Source organism: Nansenia antarctica (genome assembly GCF_963989245.1).
Source record: "Nansenia antarctica genome assembly, chromosome: 2".
Taxonomy (NCBI): domain Eukaryota; kingdom Metazoa; phylum Chordata; class Actinopteri; order Argentiniformes; family Microstomatidae; genus Nansenia; species Nansenia antarctica.
In genome coordinates this window covers 67,395,985-67,413,991 of record NC_137675.1, presented here as the reverse complement: position 1 = coordinate 67,413,991, position 18,007 = coordinate 67,395,985, and the positions used below count along the sequence as shown (strand labels likewise).

The 18,007-nt window shown below is 41.9% G+C and overlaps 1 protein-coding gene across 1 annotated transcript; it reads left to right on the top strand.

The window, feature by feature from the left end:
• Positions 1-6,634: 6,634 nt before the first annotated feature.
• Positions 6,635-17,286, top strand: kank2 (KN motif and ankyrin repeat domains 2; the record flags this gene model as incomplete). Its single annotated transcript, XM_080523324.1, has 10 exons — positions 6,635-6,644; positions 8,017-8,223; positions 8,414-8,525; positions 8,726-9,481; positions 9,582-9,669; positions 9,908-10,127; positions 13,703-13,845; positions 14,112-14,312; positions 14,714-14,812; positions 15,448-17,286. 10 exons carry the CDS (start codon positions 6,635-6,637, stop codon positions 15,499-15,501), a joined length of 1,890 nt encoding a protein of 629 aa, XP_080379450.1. The 3' UTR covers positions 15,502-17,286.
• Between the last annotated feature and the right edge of the window lie 721 nt (positions 17,287-18,007).

The window sequence follows — 18,007 nt, the reverse complement described above, 5'->3', positions numbered from 1 at the left end:
AACCCCCAAAGCGTCCATAATCGCTTTTGGGTCCTTCTGTTCATCCTCCGTCAACGTGAGGCTATGTGTGTACACATGACGGCACTCACTTCCCATCAGCCGTCTCAGCGTGGCTGCCTTGATCAGCTTCGACTTCTCGCTCAGTCCGGTAGCGAGCAAAAAGTCCTCAAACTCTGCACGGAAAACTTCCCAGTTTTTCGCCAGATCACCAGTCATGCGCATACCATCGGGCGCGGGGATGCTGTTGCTTGCCATGGCGTTTCATTTCTTTAAGCGTCTTTATTTTATTTTTATTTTTACTTAGATCCCGCTTCTGACTCCATGTTTCAGTATGACTTTTATTAAACTGCGGTTCCTCCCGCGCACGCCCACATACAACATCCGGGTCTTACATGCAACATTATCAGGTCACCCCTAGGTGTCCCTGTAACACAGGCTACTAACATATGCCTATATGTAACAAAAACTGTGCACGTTTTGGCAGCGGCGGCCCCTCTCTCCCACCCAATTATTTGTGCTAGTTTCCTGCAATTTTACATGTTGTTCATAATAAACCAGCACAAGAAATGAAAATAATAAATAATAAATAATAACATTTTATAAAACAAGAAAACAATTCAGACAATATATCATATTTATGAAATCTTAATAAACAAATACAGTAGCCTACAGACTCTAAAAGAAAAATGGGCCCCATCAACAGGACTCAGCCCCTTGGTCAGCAGCAGGAAGACCCGTGGTCATCATCTTATATACAGTGCATTGCTCATAGATGGCTATCATGTTATACAGTACATACCAGGGGTTTTCCTGGGTCCGAATGAGGGCTTGGTGGGTGATTTTGTGCGCGCACGGCGCACCCATATTTTTTTTGAGGGACCCCCAATTGTTGTATTTGTATTGTAAATTGTAATTATTAATTATTATTATTATTATTAATGTACCTGGTTATGTTACAGTAGAGAAACAAAAAACAGTTACCAAAACTGAGTAGCTAAGATTGGCAAAAGATTGGCGTGGTGCAACCGAAATTAGTAAACAACTAGTTTGAAACTAACTAGTAACAACTAGGGGTTTAGTAACTACTAAATGCCTGCATTTAGTAATGACTTAGGCCATATTGGTGCAACCCAGTCCAGTAGGCTACCAGATACGATGTTGTAATGTATGCACATATTTTGCTACCACGGTTGCCAGACGGAATTGACAATGTCCAGCCCAACCGGTCTAAAAGCTGCCGAATCCACCCGTCCAGTGTGACCAAAAGTAGCCCAATCTGGTGTGGCGGGTGGCGCCAATAGGAAAAGGGGAGGTGCCCAAAGGAAAGCACTTAGGGCTCACCTTAGGGGGAACGCCGGAGCGCAGCCGTGTGATCAGGTCGGAGGTAAGGTAGTTGCACACCTTACTCCATGCTGACAGGCAGAGATCAAGAGGTAGGCCGCAGCCTATGGCTATTTTCTGTGCGTAGTGTTTTATATTATTTCTTTGATTGTATGTAATATTGATGGTGTGATGTATTACAGGTCACCTACTTCCCTGCTGGGTTGAAGGCGGCTGGTAGTCGCTGGTAGGACGCTGCCATCGACGTACCAGGTATTTTAATGTATTCGTCATGTAAATTGAATCATTATGTATTTTAATATGTCGGTAATAGTGTTTTAAGATTGTTCATTTGTGTTTCCTCCAGAGCATCAGTGCGGCCAGCTGCTCTTGCCGTGAGACATTTTGTTTGGTTAAAGTTTATGTTCTTATCTAGTCCGCCTGGGCAAGTGTGCCGGTAGCGGGGCGGACTAGTTTTTCTTTTTGTTTGTTTGTTTGTTTATTTGTTATTTAAATCCGCTTTTCCCCCACCATTGCCACTTCACCGGGTTAATCCCAGTTCGACCATCAGGGCAGGTTTGAGTGTGCTATATTTATAGATGATTGCAGTGAACAACCCTTTTCTACAGTGTGTAGCCTATGGTGTGCAGTGAACAACCCTTTTCTACAGTGTGTAGCCTATGGTGTGCAGTGAATATAACACCTGCCCTGGTAACAATAACTGAGGTTCTTTGGAGAGAGGTCAATGTGGGCCTGGATTGTGAACTAATGTAATAAAACTATTTTCTATTTAAAGTACATTCTCAACTGTCATTCTTATGCTAGGGACCTATATGGTGGGTGCAGTGGTGTAGTCTAGTTTTTTCTAGTGGGTATACTGTGATTTTGCCCTCCCAGTCAGAGCGACACCTGTCCCGTAGCGACACCCCATAAGCACCACCACACTCACTTATGCATACAGTATGCATCTACACCAGTGTTTGCTGCCTTGGGGGGGGGGGGGGGGGTGGCATGGACTGTACTTGTACATCAAGCTGCCTCACGCTACAGAAACAGGAGATAGGCTCCTTCCCTATGGGCCGTTAGGCTCCAGAACCATTGGTTCTCAAGGCTACTTACTTATGTGGTCTTGACTACCTGTCCACTTTCTCACCTGGTTCTTGCTCTCTCGCTCTGGTGTGCCGACACCATCCTGCTCTCTCCTTCTCTCCCTCCCTATCCTCCTCTTTCCCTCTTTTGCTGTCAACCAAAAGGCAAACATAACAACCAGAGTATTTATAATTTAATAAGAGGTATACATTGAATTCATATCAAATCATAACATAATTCTAATTGAATATTGGGTTGCTGTGGGCAATGCAGTCAGATACTGTCTTTACTTACTCTCTCACCTGTAAGAAAATCGTATGTCCAACTACAAAAAACAGACATTTCCAATGAGTGAGGGTTTGTTCCAATGCTTCAATCCACTGTCCATGTACTGTAAATATACCATTATGGTATTACCATAAAGCCCAATTCTAGCAGAATAAGAAAGATTGTATATCTACTTTAAGTAAAATAATAAAGTGCCTCCAGTTAGCTCTTTAGCTGGCATGTGTGCAGCAGACTAGCTCATCTAATCACCTCTGAGCTAGCTAGCTTGCTAGTTCTTTGACACTATTATTCACACCATGAAACTATAATCAGACACTTTCTAATCACAATAATAACGACTAATTTGAACCAACGTTCTCTGTCAGAACACAGTAATTATATTTGCTAACGTTTCAACTTGCTTACTTTCTTCTGCAGAGCTTTCACCCTGCAAAAACTCTCTCGCGTCGCACGCGCACACAAAACAAACCAAAAGCATTCTCCAGCGGCACGAAGCTGTGTGTGGAGGTCTGGCCCAACCGCGAATTTGCGAAACCTAGGATGGTAAGGGGAGGCAGGGCAATACCGCTACCTGATTGGTTGGCGAAGCACTCCCTCATTGCCTGCCTCCCCCTACCATCCTAGGTTTCGCAAATTCGCGGCCCGCCCACCCCAAGGCTCTGTAGGGGAAATACTGAGACTAGCATTCTGAACGACTGGTTATGCGATAACAAACATGTCAGAAAGTTCGAAGTAAGTGCTTCGTAACACAGACGGGGTGAATTTTATGAATGAAAGTGAAAGTTCTGTCACAAAACGCCGTTACGTATCCTCGCGCATTTTCTAGTGGGTATACGCAAATCCTTGTCCTTTCCTAGTGGGTATACGGCGTAGTCCTGCGTATCACGTAGACTACACCACTGGGTGGGTGTAACACTGGCAACACTGCTTGCTACGTTCTTGCAGCTCGCGTGAACACAGGTTCTTCCATCAGCGCTCGCCTGCCGCTTCGATTGCAGACTCAAGTTAACGCGCGTGCAGAAAGATGCCACGAAACTCATGTCCGGTAGCTTTCTTTCAAGGAATTTCAAAAATAAAAGTCCCATAAAACAATTGTTATTTCTCGCCGTGAGAAATAGAGATGTGGCGTGAGAGCGTGAGAACTGGTTGAAATGCGTGAGTCTCACGGCGATTGCGTGAGACTTGGCAGCTCTGTGTTTGTTATCGCATAACCAGTCGTTCAGAATGCTCTCAGTATTTCCCCTACAGTTGCCTTGGGGTGGGCGGGCCAGACCTCCACACACAGCTTCGTGCCGCGCTGGAGAATGGTTTTGTTTTTGTTTTGTTTTGTTTTGACCGAGAGAGTTTTTGCAGGGTGAAAGCTCTGCAGAAGAAAGTAAGCAAGTTGAAACGTTAGCAAATATAATTACTGTGTTCTGACAGAGAAAGTTGGTTCAAATTAGTCGTTATTATTGTGACTAGAAAGTGTCTGATTATAGTTTCATGATGTGAATAATAGTGTCAAAGAACTAGCAAGCTAGCTAGCGTGCTCAGAGGTGATTAGATGAGCTAGTCTGCTGCACACATGCCAGCTAAAGAGCTAACTGGATGCACTTTATTATTTTACTTAAAGTAGATATACAATCTTTCTTATTCTCCTAGAATTGGGCTTTATGGTAATACCATAATGGTATATTTACAGTACATGGACAGTGGATTGAAGCATTGGAACAAACCCTCACTCATTGGAAATGTCTGTTTTTTGTAGTTGGACATACGATTTTCTTACAGGTGAGAGAGTAAGTAAAGACAGTATCTGACTGCATTGCCCACAGCAACCCAATATTAAATTAGAATGATGTTATGATTTGATATGAATTCAATGTATACCTCTTATTAAATTATAAATACTCTGGTTGTTATATTTGCCTTTTGGTTGACAGCAAAAGAGGTAGAGAGGAGGATAGAGAGGGAGAGAATGAGAGAGAGCAGGATGGTGTCGGCACACCAGAGAGACAGCAAGAACCAGGTGAGAAAGTGGACATGTAGTCAAGACCACATAAGTAGCCTTGAGAACCGATGGTTCTCGAGCCTAACGGCCCTTAAGGGGCAGGAGCCTATCTCCTGTTTCTGTAGCGTGAGGCAGCTTGATGTACAAGTACAGTCCATGCCACCCCCCCCCCCCCCCCCCAGGCAGCAAACACCGGTGTAGATGCATACTGTATGCATAAGTGAGTGTGGTGGTGCTTATGGGGTGTCGCTACGGGACAGGTGTCGCTCTGACTGGGAGGGCAAAATCACAGTATACCCACTAGAAAAAACTAGACTACACCACTGTGTATCATTCATAACTGTACATAGGCTATACATATCATAATATCTTATCACTATTGCATGGAACTTGGGTAAACCCGCTGTGAAAAAAAAAAACTCAGCTCCAACAAATCTGAAGGGATTGGGAGACATACTGTACAGTTTATCATTTTCATAACTGTCTGTACATATACATATCTTATGTATCACTATTGCTATATATAGCCTATATATAAACACATTGGGCCGGTTTCACAGACAAGGCTTGCCTAGTCCTAGATTTAAAAACATCTTCAATGGAGATTTTACATTGAAAGTGTGATTTAGTCCAGGACTAGGCTTAAGCCTAGTCTCTGAAACCGGCCCATTATGTTACAAATATCAGTCTTATCCACTGTATCTAATTCAGCACTGAAGCCTGAAGGTTGAGCACTGTGTGTGCCCCCTTGCTACCTCTGCTGATATAAAAGAGAATTGCAGCCTTGGAGAAAAAGATGGCAGCCGAATCCCAAGGCAAATACACAGGCACACACAGAAATACTGCAAAATCGCTTTATACTAACTCGATTTTGAACAGTTTCTATGCGCAGGCCATTAGAAATCGCAACTGATTCACCTCAACCGCCACTACCTCAACAATTATCTTTCCTGGCAGCGTCTTGCAAAACAAGATATACTCATTTATGTCCGACTCTTCTTTATAACGCACAAAAGCCAGCAGCTGAGCCTCCCCACTAACGTCGGTCTTTTTATCTAATTGCAAAGCGAACTGACTTGCTTGCTTCATTTTATCCACCACTTGTCCGACAATATTTATGGCTGATCAATCCGACGGGAGACGGTATTGTTTGATAATGGTACCAACTTGAGCGCGTCAGCTGCTTTCTTGTCCAGCATAGTTTTAGCCAAAATCATAGCGGCAGGCAAAATCAGATCTTCGGCGATTGAATGTTTGTTTTTTTACTTAGCCACCAGTAATGAAACAGCATAGGACGCCTCCAGTGCTTTGCTTGACACACTTGCCGCTTCCTTCAGTGTAGCCTGACTTGACTTGAACTCTGACAGTTTTCGCTTGAAAAAGTCGTCAGTTTTACCAACAGTTGCTAGGTGTTTGGTGCTCTGGTGTCGCTGTAAATGGGCTGGCTTCATTGAATTATTAGCCAGGACTTCGCCACAGAAAAAGCACTGTGGCTGTGGTGGATCAGCCGATGTACATGTAGATCCCCACAAAACATATGTTTCCAAATAATAGCGGGGTCCTTTTTTTTTTTCTCTCTCTGATCTGACCGTCTGATCTGCCTCTGATCTGACCGTTACTGTAGCTGGTGGTTTTAGCCATCTGTCCATCTTTGCGGTATACTGACAGGCCTAGCTGACTTGCGCGCGAAAATGATCGTGAACGTGATTTAAATGTGACGTGACTACCACTTGTGTTACAGTCATCACCTGTCGGGGAGGAACTTAAGTTGCAGCGTACAATTTTAACAACAGGTTTATGAAACGACTATATTTAATTATTTTTTTGGAAAGGGAAATAAATTATAATTCAAAATCTTTCCACGTACCCCCTGCAATCCCCTCACGTACCCCCAGGGGTCCGTGTACCCCCGGTTGGGAACCACTGGTCTAGGTGATAAGCAGGACTATGCCGTATAGTATACCCACTAGGAAAGGCCAAGGATTTCCGTATACCCACTTAAAAATGTGTGAGGATACGTAACGGCGTTTTGTGACAGAACTTTCACTTTCATTCATAACATTCACCCCGTCTGTGTTACGGAGCGCTTGACTTTTGGACCATTGGGACTGACTAAAGCGTCATATACCATCAACGGGCGGAAACATGAAATATGTCAAAATGCAGCACTATCATGCGCAGATCAGCCTTATAACATGTAATGTATATATATATATATATATAACAACACAGATATATTTTTATGGCGTTACGAAATCCCATGTGACAGGAACACTGGAGAAACAGCCGCTGTCCACTGCATTAGTTAATAAAGGTTAAAAAAAACAGTTTAGTTTTTTCCCCCCTATGAAAGCATTTATAGACATGCTTTTATGTCATGTATGCGTTATTATGCTTTGGACCTCCGCGTTAGCGAGGAGAGGCGCGTGCAGCTGCCGGGGAGAGTGCACTCTTTCCGGATAGACATTTATGCATGCTCTCGGGGTTCGAAACATAACTTCCCGGGTTTGCCAGCGGGGTGGTTGACGGCTTAAAATGACCGTATAGCGATGGTGAAGTTAGCAAATCAGTATTTTGTTTTTACCACCTTCCTAGCCGGTGTTATTAATGGACAAAGACGGTGCCCGGGGCACACTCTTTGCGGGTTAATAACGTCGCTTTACCGGGGCTTAGGCCTACGGTGAAAATTCAAATGTGTCCGGACAGGGGAGAGGACAGGGAATCTGAAACCATTTGAATGGTGTCGATACGACATTCCTATCACGATCGACACAGCTAGGAGCGACTGCCCTCCAACAAAAATGGCACATATACTAGTACATAATAACAAATGCTCGGATAGGATTGCGGGTTGTTTTGGTTTAATACGTGCCATAGCTGTAAATAAAACATGGACATAGGTCATGCGCGTCTATCATGCACACATCAGCCTAACGTTAGATAGATAACTTAACATTAAATATGTCTATCATCATCCGCTGTCAAACGCCACAGGTAATCTTTTATTTCTAAACAGGAATGTACATCTCGATGTGAATCGCGCTCCTTATGGGATGGCTGTGCTTGACACTTCCATGGGGCGCTGCATAGGCACAATATCGGCATAATAGCGATCTTTCTTTGTTATGCTTGTTGTAAAGAAAAGGTCTATAATGCATTGAAATGACATTAGTACATCAGACATTTGACATCAGACATGGAAATATGTCAATGCGCGGCTGTCACAAATCAGCTTGTAACGTTAGACACACAGCACATCGGCATAATAACGTTTTGTTTTTGTGTTTTTTTGTTTATTGGTGTCTTTGTCCTCTTTGTCCTTCCTCCAGAACCACCTGTTGAGCTGCCAATTGCAATCAGTTCCAAGCAGATACGGGAGGTCCTGAGAAGTGAGGTGTCCTCCTCTGTGCCTGTAACTAATCCTGCTATTGCCATGGAGACTGTTGGTAATCAGATGGCTTCACTGAATTTGAAGGAGGGAGAGACACACACAGCCATAGAAGCTGTCCAGTCTCAAGAGGACGTATCAAAACCAGGTAACTGGAGCTCAATCTTTAACATATGGGCCATTATTAAAACCCACAAAACTCAACCCACTCATCATAAGCATGTCACAGGACATACACATGTCTCTCTAGCTCACTGGCAGTCAGAAAACCTCTCATCTTCCTTAACCCTCACTATAACTATGGACCCCTAATTGTAATTGGTGGGTCTTTTCTCCAGCCTCAGCCTCTCCCCAGTCCGCCCTGAGGTCCATAATGAAGCGCAAAGCAGAAGGAGAACCTGGCTCTCCCTCAACCAAGAAGAACCTGCAGTTTATTGGAGTCAATGGGGGGTACGTGAGAGTTATGGAATGATGCTATGTGTTAGTATTAGAGAGTGTGTGTGTGTGTGTGTGTGTGTGTGTGTGTGTTTGTGTGTGTAATGTATGACACAAGCTGTGTTTATTAATTGCTGTTATGTAAATGACTTTCTTCATATGTAAGTAAATGAGGGTATCAATGAGTTCAGTTGACTGACACATTCATCCTGCAGGTATGAGTCTACGTCCTCAGAGGACAGCAGCAGTGAGAGTTCCGAGGAGGAGAGCGATGCTAGTGAGTATCACGAGGCTAGAGAGAAACTGCCAGAGTCTGCAGCCCAACACCAGCAAACCACAGCTGCTACAGTCTCCTCCACAGAGGTACCCCCAGCAACCAACTCCACAACTCAGCAGATTACCGTCCAACCACCAGCCACTGACCCTGCAGCTGAGCAGAGCACCAGCCAATCAGTAGCGGTAGACACAGGACTACAGCACAGGGCCACCCAATCTCCAGCTACGGACGCAGCCATGCAACAATGTGCTTCTGAGCCACAAGCCTCTGACCCCATCTTCACTTCCCAGTCGCCAGCCAATGACTGTGCCCCTCAGGAGAATATCAACCAATCATCAGTCACAGACACAGTCCTTCACAAGAGTACCTCTCCTAGCACTGAAGCCAATCTCGAACAGAGCACTGTCCAGTCATCAACAACCTGTTATGCATTCCAGCAAAATGTAATCCAATCAAAAGCCACTGACGCTGAAGCAAAGCTGAGTGTCATGCAATCAAAAACCACTGATGTCACCAATACACAAGATACCGTCCAGTCACAAACTACTGACCTCACCCCACAGCATGGGGCCACCCCATCACCAGCCACTGAACAAAACTCCCAGCAGACGATGATCCAATCATCTGCCTCAAAGCCAGCACCTGAACACAATCCAAGTGATGCATCATCCACTCTGTCCAACCAACAAAGCAGGTAAGCCTGTGTGGCTAGTTAGAAACACTTTATGATATTGTTCATGTGGGTCACTGACTGATGTTTTTATTTAATTTTATTTTCATTAAATCTCTCTTAGAGTGGAGCTGAGTGACAGCCTCATGGCAGCTCTTCATGCCCTTCAGAAAGCCCTTGGTGAAACCAATGCCTTCAGCCAGCAGGGGGCGGTATGGTCTTCTCTTCCATTCACTTATCCTTGTAGTCTACTCTAGACTCTAGACTCTAGAGTACTATGTCTGGTGACTGGGTCTAACAGTGTGCTTTTTATATACGTTTTATATTTTATACATATTATATTATATTTTATATATATATATATATATATTTTTTTTTTAATATGTATGATTGTTTTCATATGTGTATTGTGAGTTTGTCTCAGACCAGTCTTGTATGTTACTGCCTCAGAGGACAGCCTACACCACAGTTCTGCAGGAGTGGCTACGTGTGTCCTGTCACAAGGCAGCGGACACAGCTGTGGTCAGGGCCCACATGGACACCTTCGCCTCCATCTCCCCACAGCTGCTGGAGTTTGTGGTTAACATGGCCGACGGCAATGGCAACACAGCTCTGCACTACACCGTCTCTCACTCCAACTTCCCCGTGGTCAAACTGCTGCTGGACACTGGTGAGTCTGGGAACCTGTGTTTGATACCATTCCTTATTCCAATACATGCTTTACAATGAGCCCGTCCTTCGATTTCTACCTCCACCAGCCTCCCCTGGTGTATATAGTACAGTAGGTTACAAACTGTCAGTTTAGCTGAGTGTTGATTTGTTTGTGTGTTTGTCTTCTATATCATAGCTTCAAATAACCTAAACTGCAGGAGCATATCCTTTGATATATTCTCCTCCTTTGAATATCATGCCACAGTTATGGCATGCCAACCACCTATTCTTACGGTAACTGTATACAGGCCGCCGAAACCAGCCCCTACCTTCCTACCTGACTTCTCTGAGTTCCTATCCATTATCCATCCCAACTATGATAGGATTATTATCACTGGTGATTTTAACTTTCATGTTGATAATGAGGCTGACTTGAGGGCTAGGGAATTTATTGACCTCTTGGAATCTATGGATTTTGTCCAACATGTCAATGAACCCACCCACAATCATGGCCATACCCTTGATCTTGTGATTACAAAGGGTCTTGAGGTCTCAATATCAGGTATCAGCGACCTGGCCCTCTCTGACCATTTCTGTATTTTCTTTACCATTGTAACACGTAAAGCTGAAAGCAATGCTGAACGTGTTGTTAAAAAACGTTATCTTACCCCTGCAGTGGCTGAACATTTCAAAGCTTTAATGAACAGTAATCACACAACTCCCACGTTATGTGAAAACGACTTAGTAATTACCTTTAACAATAAAGTAAAAATGGCCCTAGACTCCCTGGCACCTACCAAACTAAAAAAGGTTGGAGCCAAGAGGAGAGCACCATGGCGAAACAGTGAAATAAATCTCTTAAAGAGAACATGTAGAAAAGCTGAGCGCAGATGGAGAAAGAGCAAACTACAGATTGATCAGAATATTTTTAAAGAACATCTATCTGCCTTTAACTTGGCAATGCGAAATGCTAGGAAAAATCACTTCTCAAAGATAATATCTACAAACAAGAATAACCCCAGGGTCTTGTTCTCGACAATTGATTGCCTTGTAAACCCTGCTCCTAGGACTCTAGACGGCGCAGCCTCTGTCACCAAATGCGAGGAATTTGCAGCCCACTTCAGGGATAAGATAACAAATATTAGAATGTGTATTACTCAGGAAAGACTAGGTTTGTGTAGCACCACAGATCCGCCACCACAGAACATGACTATGAGCATGTTCACCATGATTAGTACGGAAACACTAGGTAAAATTGTGTCACAGCTTAAACCGTCTACGTGTCCTCTTGACCCTATTCCTACCACCTTTTTTAAGGACATTTTTGAATCTGTGTCTGATGACATACTAGGCATTGTAAATCACTCCCTACTTAAAGGGATATTTCCAGCGGCGCTAAAAACTGCCCTGGTTAGACCCACCCTGAAGAAAAGTAACCTAGACCCTTCTGATCCAAAAAACTGTAGACCAATATCCAATCTCACTTTTCTAAGCAAAATTTTAGAAAAGGCAGCGTATAGACAGCTTCATGAATTCTTAGTCCTAAATAATAGGTATGACCCACTTCAGTCAGGTTTCCGATCATACCACAGCACAGAAACCGCTTTGCTTAAGGTAACTAATGACCTTAGGATAAATGCAGACTCGAAAAAACTCTCGATTCTTGTACTCTTAGACTTAAGTGCAGCCTTTGATACGGTAGACCACTCCATACTTATTGAGAGACTTGAAAACTGGGTTGGCCTCTCAGGTCCGGTCTTAAACTGGTTCAGGACTTACCTGGCTGACCGTGATTACTTTGTAGCCCTTGGTGACCATAAGTCAAAAAATTATAGCACAACCTGTGGAGTTCCCCAGGGGTCCATTTTAGGACCGTTGCTTTTTAGCCTATACATGCTACCCCTCAGTTCTGTTATCAAGAAGCATAGCGTTAACTACCACAGCTATGCTGACGACACTCAGCTTTATATCTCAGTAACTCCCAACGACTACAAGATGATCGACCACCTGAGAGACTGTATTGCCGATATTAATATTTGGATGACACAAAACTTTCTCCAACTCAATCAAGAAAAAACAGAGGTATTGATCATTGGCGAGAAAACTGGGAGAGAGAAATTATCTGCACACTTGAAAACACTAGCTCTTAACACTAAGTGTCAGGCCAGGAATCTTGGTGTCATAATTGACCCAGATCTAAATTTTGAAACTCATATTAATAACACTATTAAAACATCCTTCTACCATCTAAGAAACATCACTAAGGTACAATCATTTCTCTCCCAGGCAGACACTGAAAAATGTATGCATGCGTTTGTTACTAGTAGGCTAGATTACTGTAATGCTCTCCTGACAGGTCTCCCCAAAAAAATGATAAATAGACTACAAATGGTTCAAAATGCTGCTGCTCGTGTCCTTACTAGGACCAAACGGAGAGCGCACATCACACCTGTCTTGAGATCACTACACTGGCTCCCTGTCAGTCATAGAATAGACTTTAAGATCCTTTTACTAGTTTATAAATCACTTCACTGTGATGCACCCAATTACATGGTGGACATGCTCATAAGATACACACCAGCTAGACCCCTACGGTCTAGTGGCACGGAACTTTTAATAGTGCCAGAGGCTAGGACAAAGAGATTTGGAGGATCAGCTTTTAGCATATATGCTCCTAGATTGTGGAACACCCTACCTGAGGGCCTGAGGTTGTCTAAAACTCAGGACATTTTTAAGCGTGACCTCAAAACCTACTTATTCAATGTCGCCTTTTGATACTAAGGGAGACATTGGACATTATAGAACTAGGATCACTAGGCCATTACACCATACTCGTGTTTTTGAGATTTGTATTGACAGGAAAATGGACCCGGGTGCTGATGAGGCACTGTCAGCTCCAAATAGCACCTAGAGCAGTACTGGAACCGGTACAAGGGTGTACCAGGACCACCATCAGGTTGTATTGCTGTCATCTTTACTGTCTCTATTGTGTTGTTGCATCATAACTGTGCTTAAGTTTCTCTTTTGGCAGGACCTGTGACCATACTGGATGCAGAACGATGCAAATACAACACAAAATTTATGGACAGTGTGTACGCCGATAATATGCAAGGAATTTTTCCTGGATACATGGTGTACAGGTTTTTGCCCTTGCTTGCTTGCTTTGTGCCGGTGGTCCTGGCCTCCCCTGGGGGACCGCTGGGTACTGGTAAGCAAACTGGCTAGTAGTCGCTCTATTGGTAGAGGGCTGCAAGGGAATTTTTCCTGGCTACATAGTATACAGGTTTTTTTTACTTTTGCCTGCTCGCGGCTCTGTCAGTATTGATTGATTGATTGACTGATTGACTGAACATTTTCATTGTGTGAAGCGCATTGAGTTGCATCTTGTAAGAAATGCGCTATACAAATAAAATTTGATTTGATTTTATTTGATTCTGCGTCAGTGCTAAATGTTATTTCACTCAATCAGTGTGACACAAAGCCACAGATGAAGCTTCCATCTTTATTCGGTGTTACAGAATACAATTCTCTCATTGTTAATGCTGCGACTGGAATTTCAGTTGGTGCCATAAACATCTTATATCTCCCTGTCAGGCCTATGTAACGCTGACAAGCAGAACAAGGCTGGCTACACTGCCATCATGCTGACAGCTCTGGCTGCCTTTCACTCTGATAGTGACCTTCACACCGTCCTCCAGCTGCTGCGCACAGGGGATGTCAATGCTAAAGCCAGCCAGGTATGCCCCTTACTGGCCAACAGGCCTCCTGCATGGCCAGGGCCAGCCAAACCAATGTCGTTCCAAACCCCTGACAAAATGGAAGTGCAAAGGTTGTTTCAGCTGGTTTAGATTAGCTCCGTTATAAAAGCTCCATACTTACAGAATTAAAATGATCCTAACTTTAGTCCTCAAGCTGTATTTATTGCTGCCAATGGGCATACGATTTGGTGTCAAGAAAGCGTGTTATCGACCAGCTCTAATGGGTAACTCTTGTGTGATTGTAGGCGGGTCAGACTGCATTGATGCTGGCAGTGAGCCATGGGCGAGGGGACATGGTGCGAGCACTGCTCTCCTGTGGGGCGCAGGTCAACATCCGTGATGACGATGGCTCCACGGCACTCATGTGTGCCTGTGAGCATGGTCATGTGGACATTGTACGCCAGCTGCTGTCTGTGCCAGGCTGCGTTGCCACCCTCAGAGATAATGCGAGTCTACAAATCCACCCTTGCTCTCCTCTTCCTTTTGCATTAACTCTTTTTTTTGTTCTTTTCCCCTGTTTCCATACTATATTTATGCAGATGTCTGTTTGTCTATTCTGAAAAAATAAAATTCTGACTTTTATTCAGAAATTATTATTTTCTTACTTTTATTCAGACTTTTTTTCAGATTTTTATTCAGCAAAATAAAAATCAGACTTTTATTCTGAAAAAAAGAAAGTTTCAGACTTTTATTCTGAAAAAGTACTGTCTCTGTACTTCAGTGTTTGTGTTAGGTTTTTGCCCCAACCATGTGTTGTTGTGTCTCTCATCTTTCCCTCTGACCTACTGTATTTTATCTTGCCTTTCTTACCCCCCTTGTAACCAACCTCGTATCATCTCTCTACTAGGACGGCAGTTCAGCCCTGTCCATAGCACTGGAGGCCAGTCAGAATGACATTGCTGTGCTTCTCTATGCTCACCTCAACTTTGCCAAGCCTCCTTCCCCTGTGAGTAATAATAATAGTAATAAGCTTTATTAATATAGCACCTTTCATACATAAGAATGCATTTGAAAGTGCTGTACAATACAGCGTAAAAGAACAGATTAAAAATTAAAACAACTAAGACATCAGCAATACAGTGCAAAAGAAAGAAAAAGAAACAGATTAAAAACAACAGTAAATGATTATTATGAGCATAATAAAAACATACATTATCTGGTCAAGACTAACATCAGGTGGTCTACTACTGCTTTTAACAGTTGTTGGTTTACAGTCAGATTCCTTACTATTAGCCATGTCATGTAGTTATAATCAAATATACACTTTTCCAAATATTTCAATATTAAATATAATTAAAATATATACATACATACATAATTAAAATATGGCTAGTTTCGGTTTCAATGATGGATTGGAGCAGATATTGCCTACTCACACTATCTCTGTAGACTGGTGTGAGTACTCACAAAAAGAGCAAGCCCCACATCTCCATTCAAGATATGTGTACCGTATTTCACACACACACACACACACACACACACACACACACACACACACACGCATATATACACTCACACTCTGATATGTTCCGGGTGATGATTTCAAAGTTTTTCTTTTTGTTTTGTTTTTACCTACTTCAGGTGTCACCAAAGTCTCCTCATTTGGGGTCCTCACCTGCTGGGGAAACAAAGTGACCATACTACCAATGCGGTTTCAGCGTCACCTCTGCTACCAGGTCCTCAACCATTCCACCATAAGTGTTGATATTTGTTTATATTTGTGTATGTTCACATGTGAGTGTGTATTCTCTTTCTCACTCTCTCTTTCTCTCCCTCCCCTCTCTCCATATATATGTATGAGCAAATATAGGCATGAAAGCCAGCACTTGACACAATCCTAATGCATAGTTTTTTATTTTATAACAAAGAAGGAATTAATTGTGATGTTATACTACTCGCATACTGTATACGGTAGTTCTTTATGCACAAGAATATGTTTTATTTGGTCACAGTGTTGGTTCAAATACATTTCAAATGTCAACCCCCGTTAGGTCTCTTCACAATTTTAGTTCAGCAATAATCCCAGTAACATTCATTTTTGGTTTCTGGAGGCACTTAAATAATTAGTTAAGCATTAGATTGCATCATTTTATCAGAGTTCATTATTCTTATCTTATTTTTAGTTCATATGCATCTTGTACTCACTATGTATGTCATTACGATAAGTCAGTCTGTTGCAATGACACAATAGGAATACTTTGTGTGTCATAATCATTTATGAAATGCTGAATGCCACCCATATCACTCTAAATACACAGAACTCAGTCAAGTTAAAGTGTCCTTTATCTATTGCATTAGTTAGCTGATTGGTGCTAAATCAATTCTGATACAGGACACTTATTTAAGAACATTATATAAACATTTATACACAGACTTTATTTACTTTAGATTATTTTTGATAGTAATTAGAATTGCAGTATTTGCATTAAGAATGGCAGCAAATGTCCCCAACGCTGGTAAAAGTGGACAAAAAAGTGTCCCACACAACAGTGGCAAGATACAAGTGATAACAGCACCCTCATCAGCATAGTGTTTTCAGTTAGGGTAGTGTGGAATCTGATTCAATTCATATATGTTGAAAATGTACAATATTTCAGAATTTTAATCCAAAGAAATTTCCCTCATAACCACTATTTTGGTACAGTGTATATTGTGGTGATCTCCTTGGGTGTAAAAATAATTATGTATATTGACCAGACTAATGGCTCGACAAATGTTAGTTAACATAGCATTATTATTGTGGAGGTGAAAAGAAAAATTCCCATGAACGTTTTGTTCATGAGAAGGCAATGTTAATTATGATAGTTACTCCCGCCCCCTCTGCAAAGGTTATGGAAAGGTACTACCATTGTTAAGATGTTTTAATATTTATTTTATTTTATTTGAAATTGTATTTGAAAAGGGTGGTAAATATGTAATTTTGAAGGGATGACATTGTTAGGTACTGACATGGATGTGTAAGATGACAAGCATGGTGAAACTGCCACTTCAGTGGTCACCCTTTTTTGGATTTGTTTGGTAACTAGAAAGTGACAGAAATTATTACCTAGAATTTGCAGTGTAACATAAGTATACCAAAATCAGAATAATATATGTCATTATTCTAAAGAAGTAGTGATGCAGAAAAAAACACAAACCTGTTTAAATTCAGAATACTAACATATATTGGTGTCTCAAGTTGTATTCCTTTTTAGAAATCTCTGTTTTTCCACATCATATCCACAGTTTTTCTAAGCTATAGGATTTTTATAAACGTTTATATTTGTTTATTTAACTCTCTCTTTTATACATTTATATTTGTATTATCTGTTTAAGTTTACCTACTCGCACAAGTTGTTCAGTTGTTTGTTTTTATATTTAGCCTTATGTACAATGCTTAGTTTGTATTTTTTTTTTCCCATTTGGTAAATGGGATTGAAATAATAAAATAAAAACCTGGACTGTAACCGCCTCCATCCTGAATTTCGTTAGTTACGCACAGAAGATTGGCTGATTGTTATCTTGCTGGGTTGTCGGGAGAAATTAAGAACGACAACTACGAAGCTTTTGGGAAACTGACCCCCGGAACTCATAGTGCAGAGTGTGACTTTCAGTTGAGTACGGGAAGGGTTAGGGTTCGACAACATACCTCAAACATGAAAAAGGGCTGCAAACAGGTAATGCACGAACTTAGAACATGTAGTCGAATGTAGCCTACCCAACAAATGCCAAAACATTTTATAATGTCTATACAAACAAATATATTATTTTCTATAGTCAATGTTTCCCATCGCTTAATGGATGGAGATGCAACGTTTGGAACAGATTAATTCTCCCTAAATAATATGCTCCATTTAATCGATAGATGAAATGCTGGGTTCCGTTTGGTCGTATGGTCGAGTGAAAGTTAAACATCTTTGATTGGCCTAGCTCAAAAATAAGTTTAAAAAGTAGGTTTTGTTCGAGAGTAGAGTCGACCTGTATAGTATGGAGGACCAAGTCCGCCAAAATTAACAATAAATATATAGACACATAAATGAATGTATGAACAAATACACATACAAATACACACAGTATACCGCAATACATTTCTATATGTATTTATTCTTTTCCACATTTATTCTTTCTTTTCCATATTCATTCTTTCTTTTCCACATTGTTT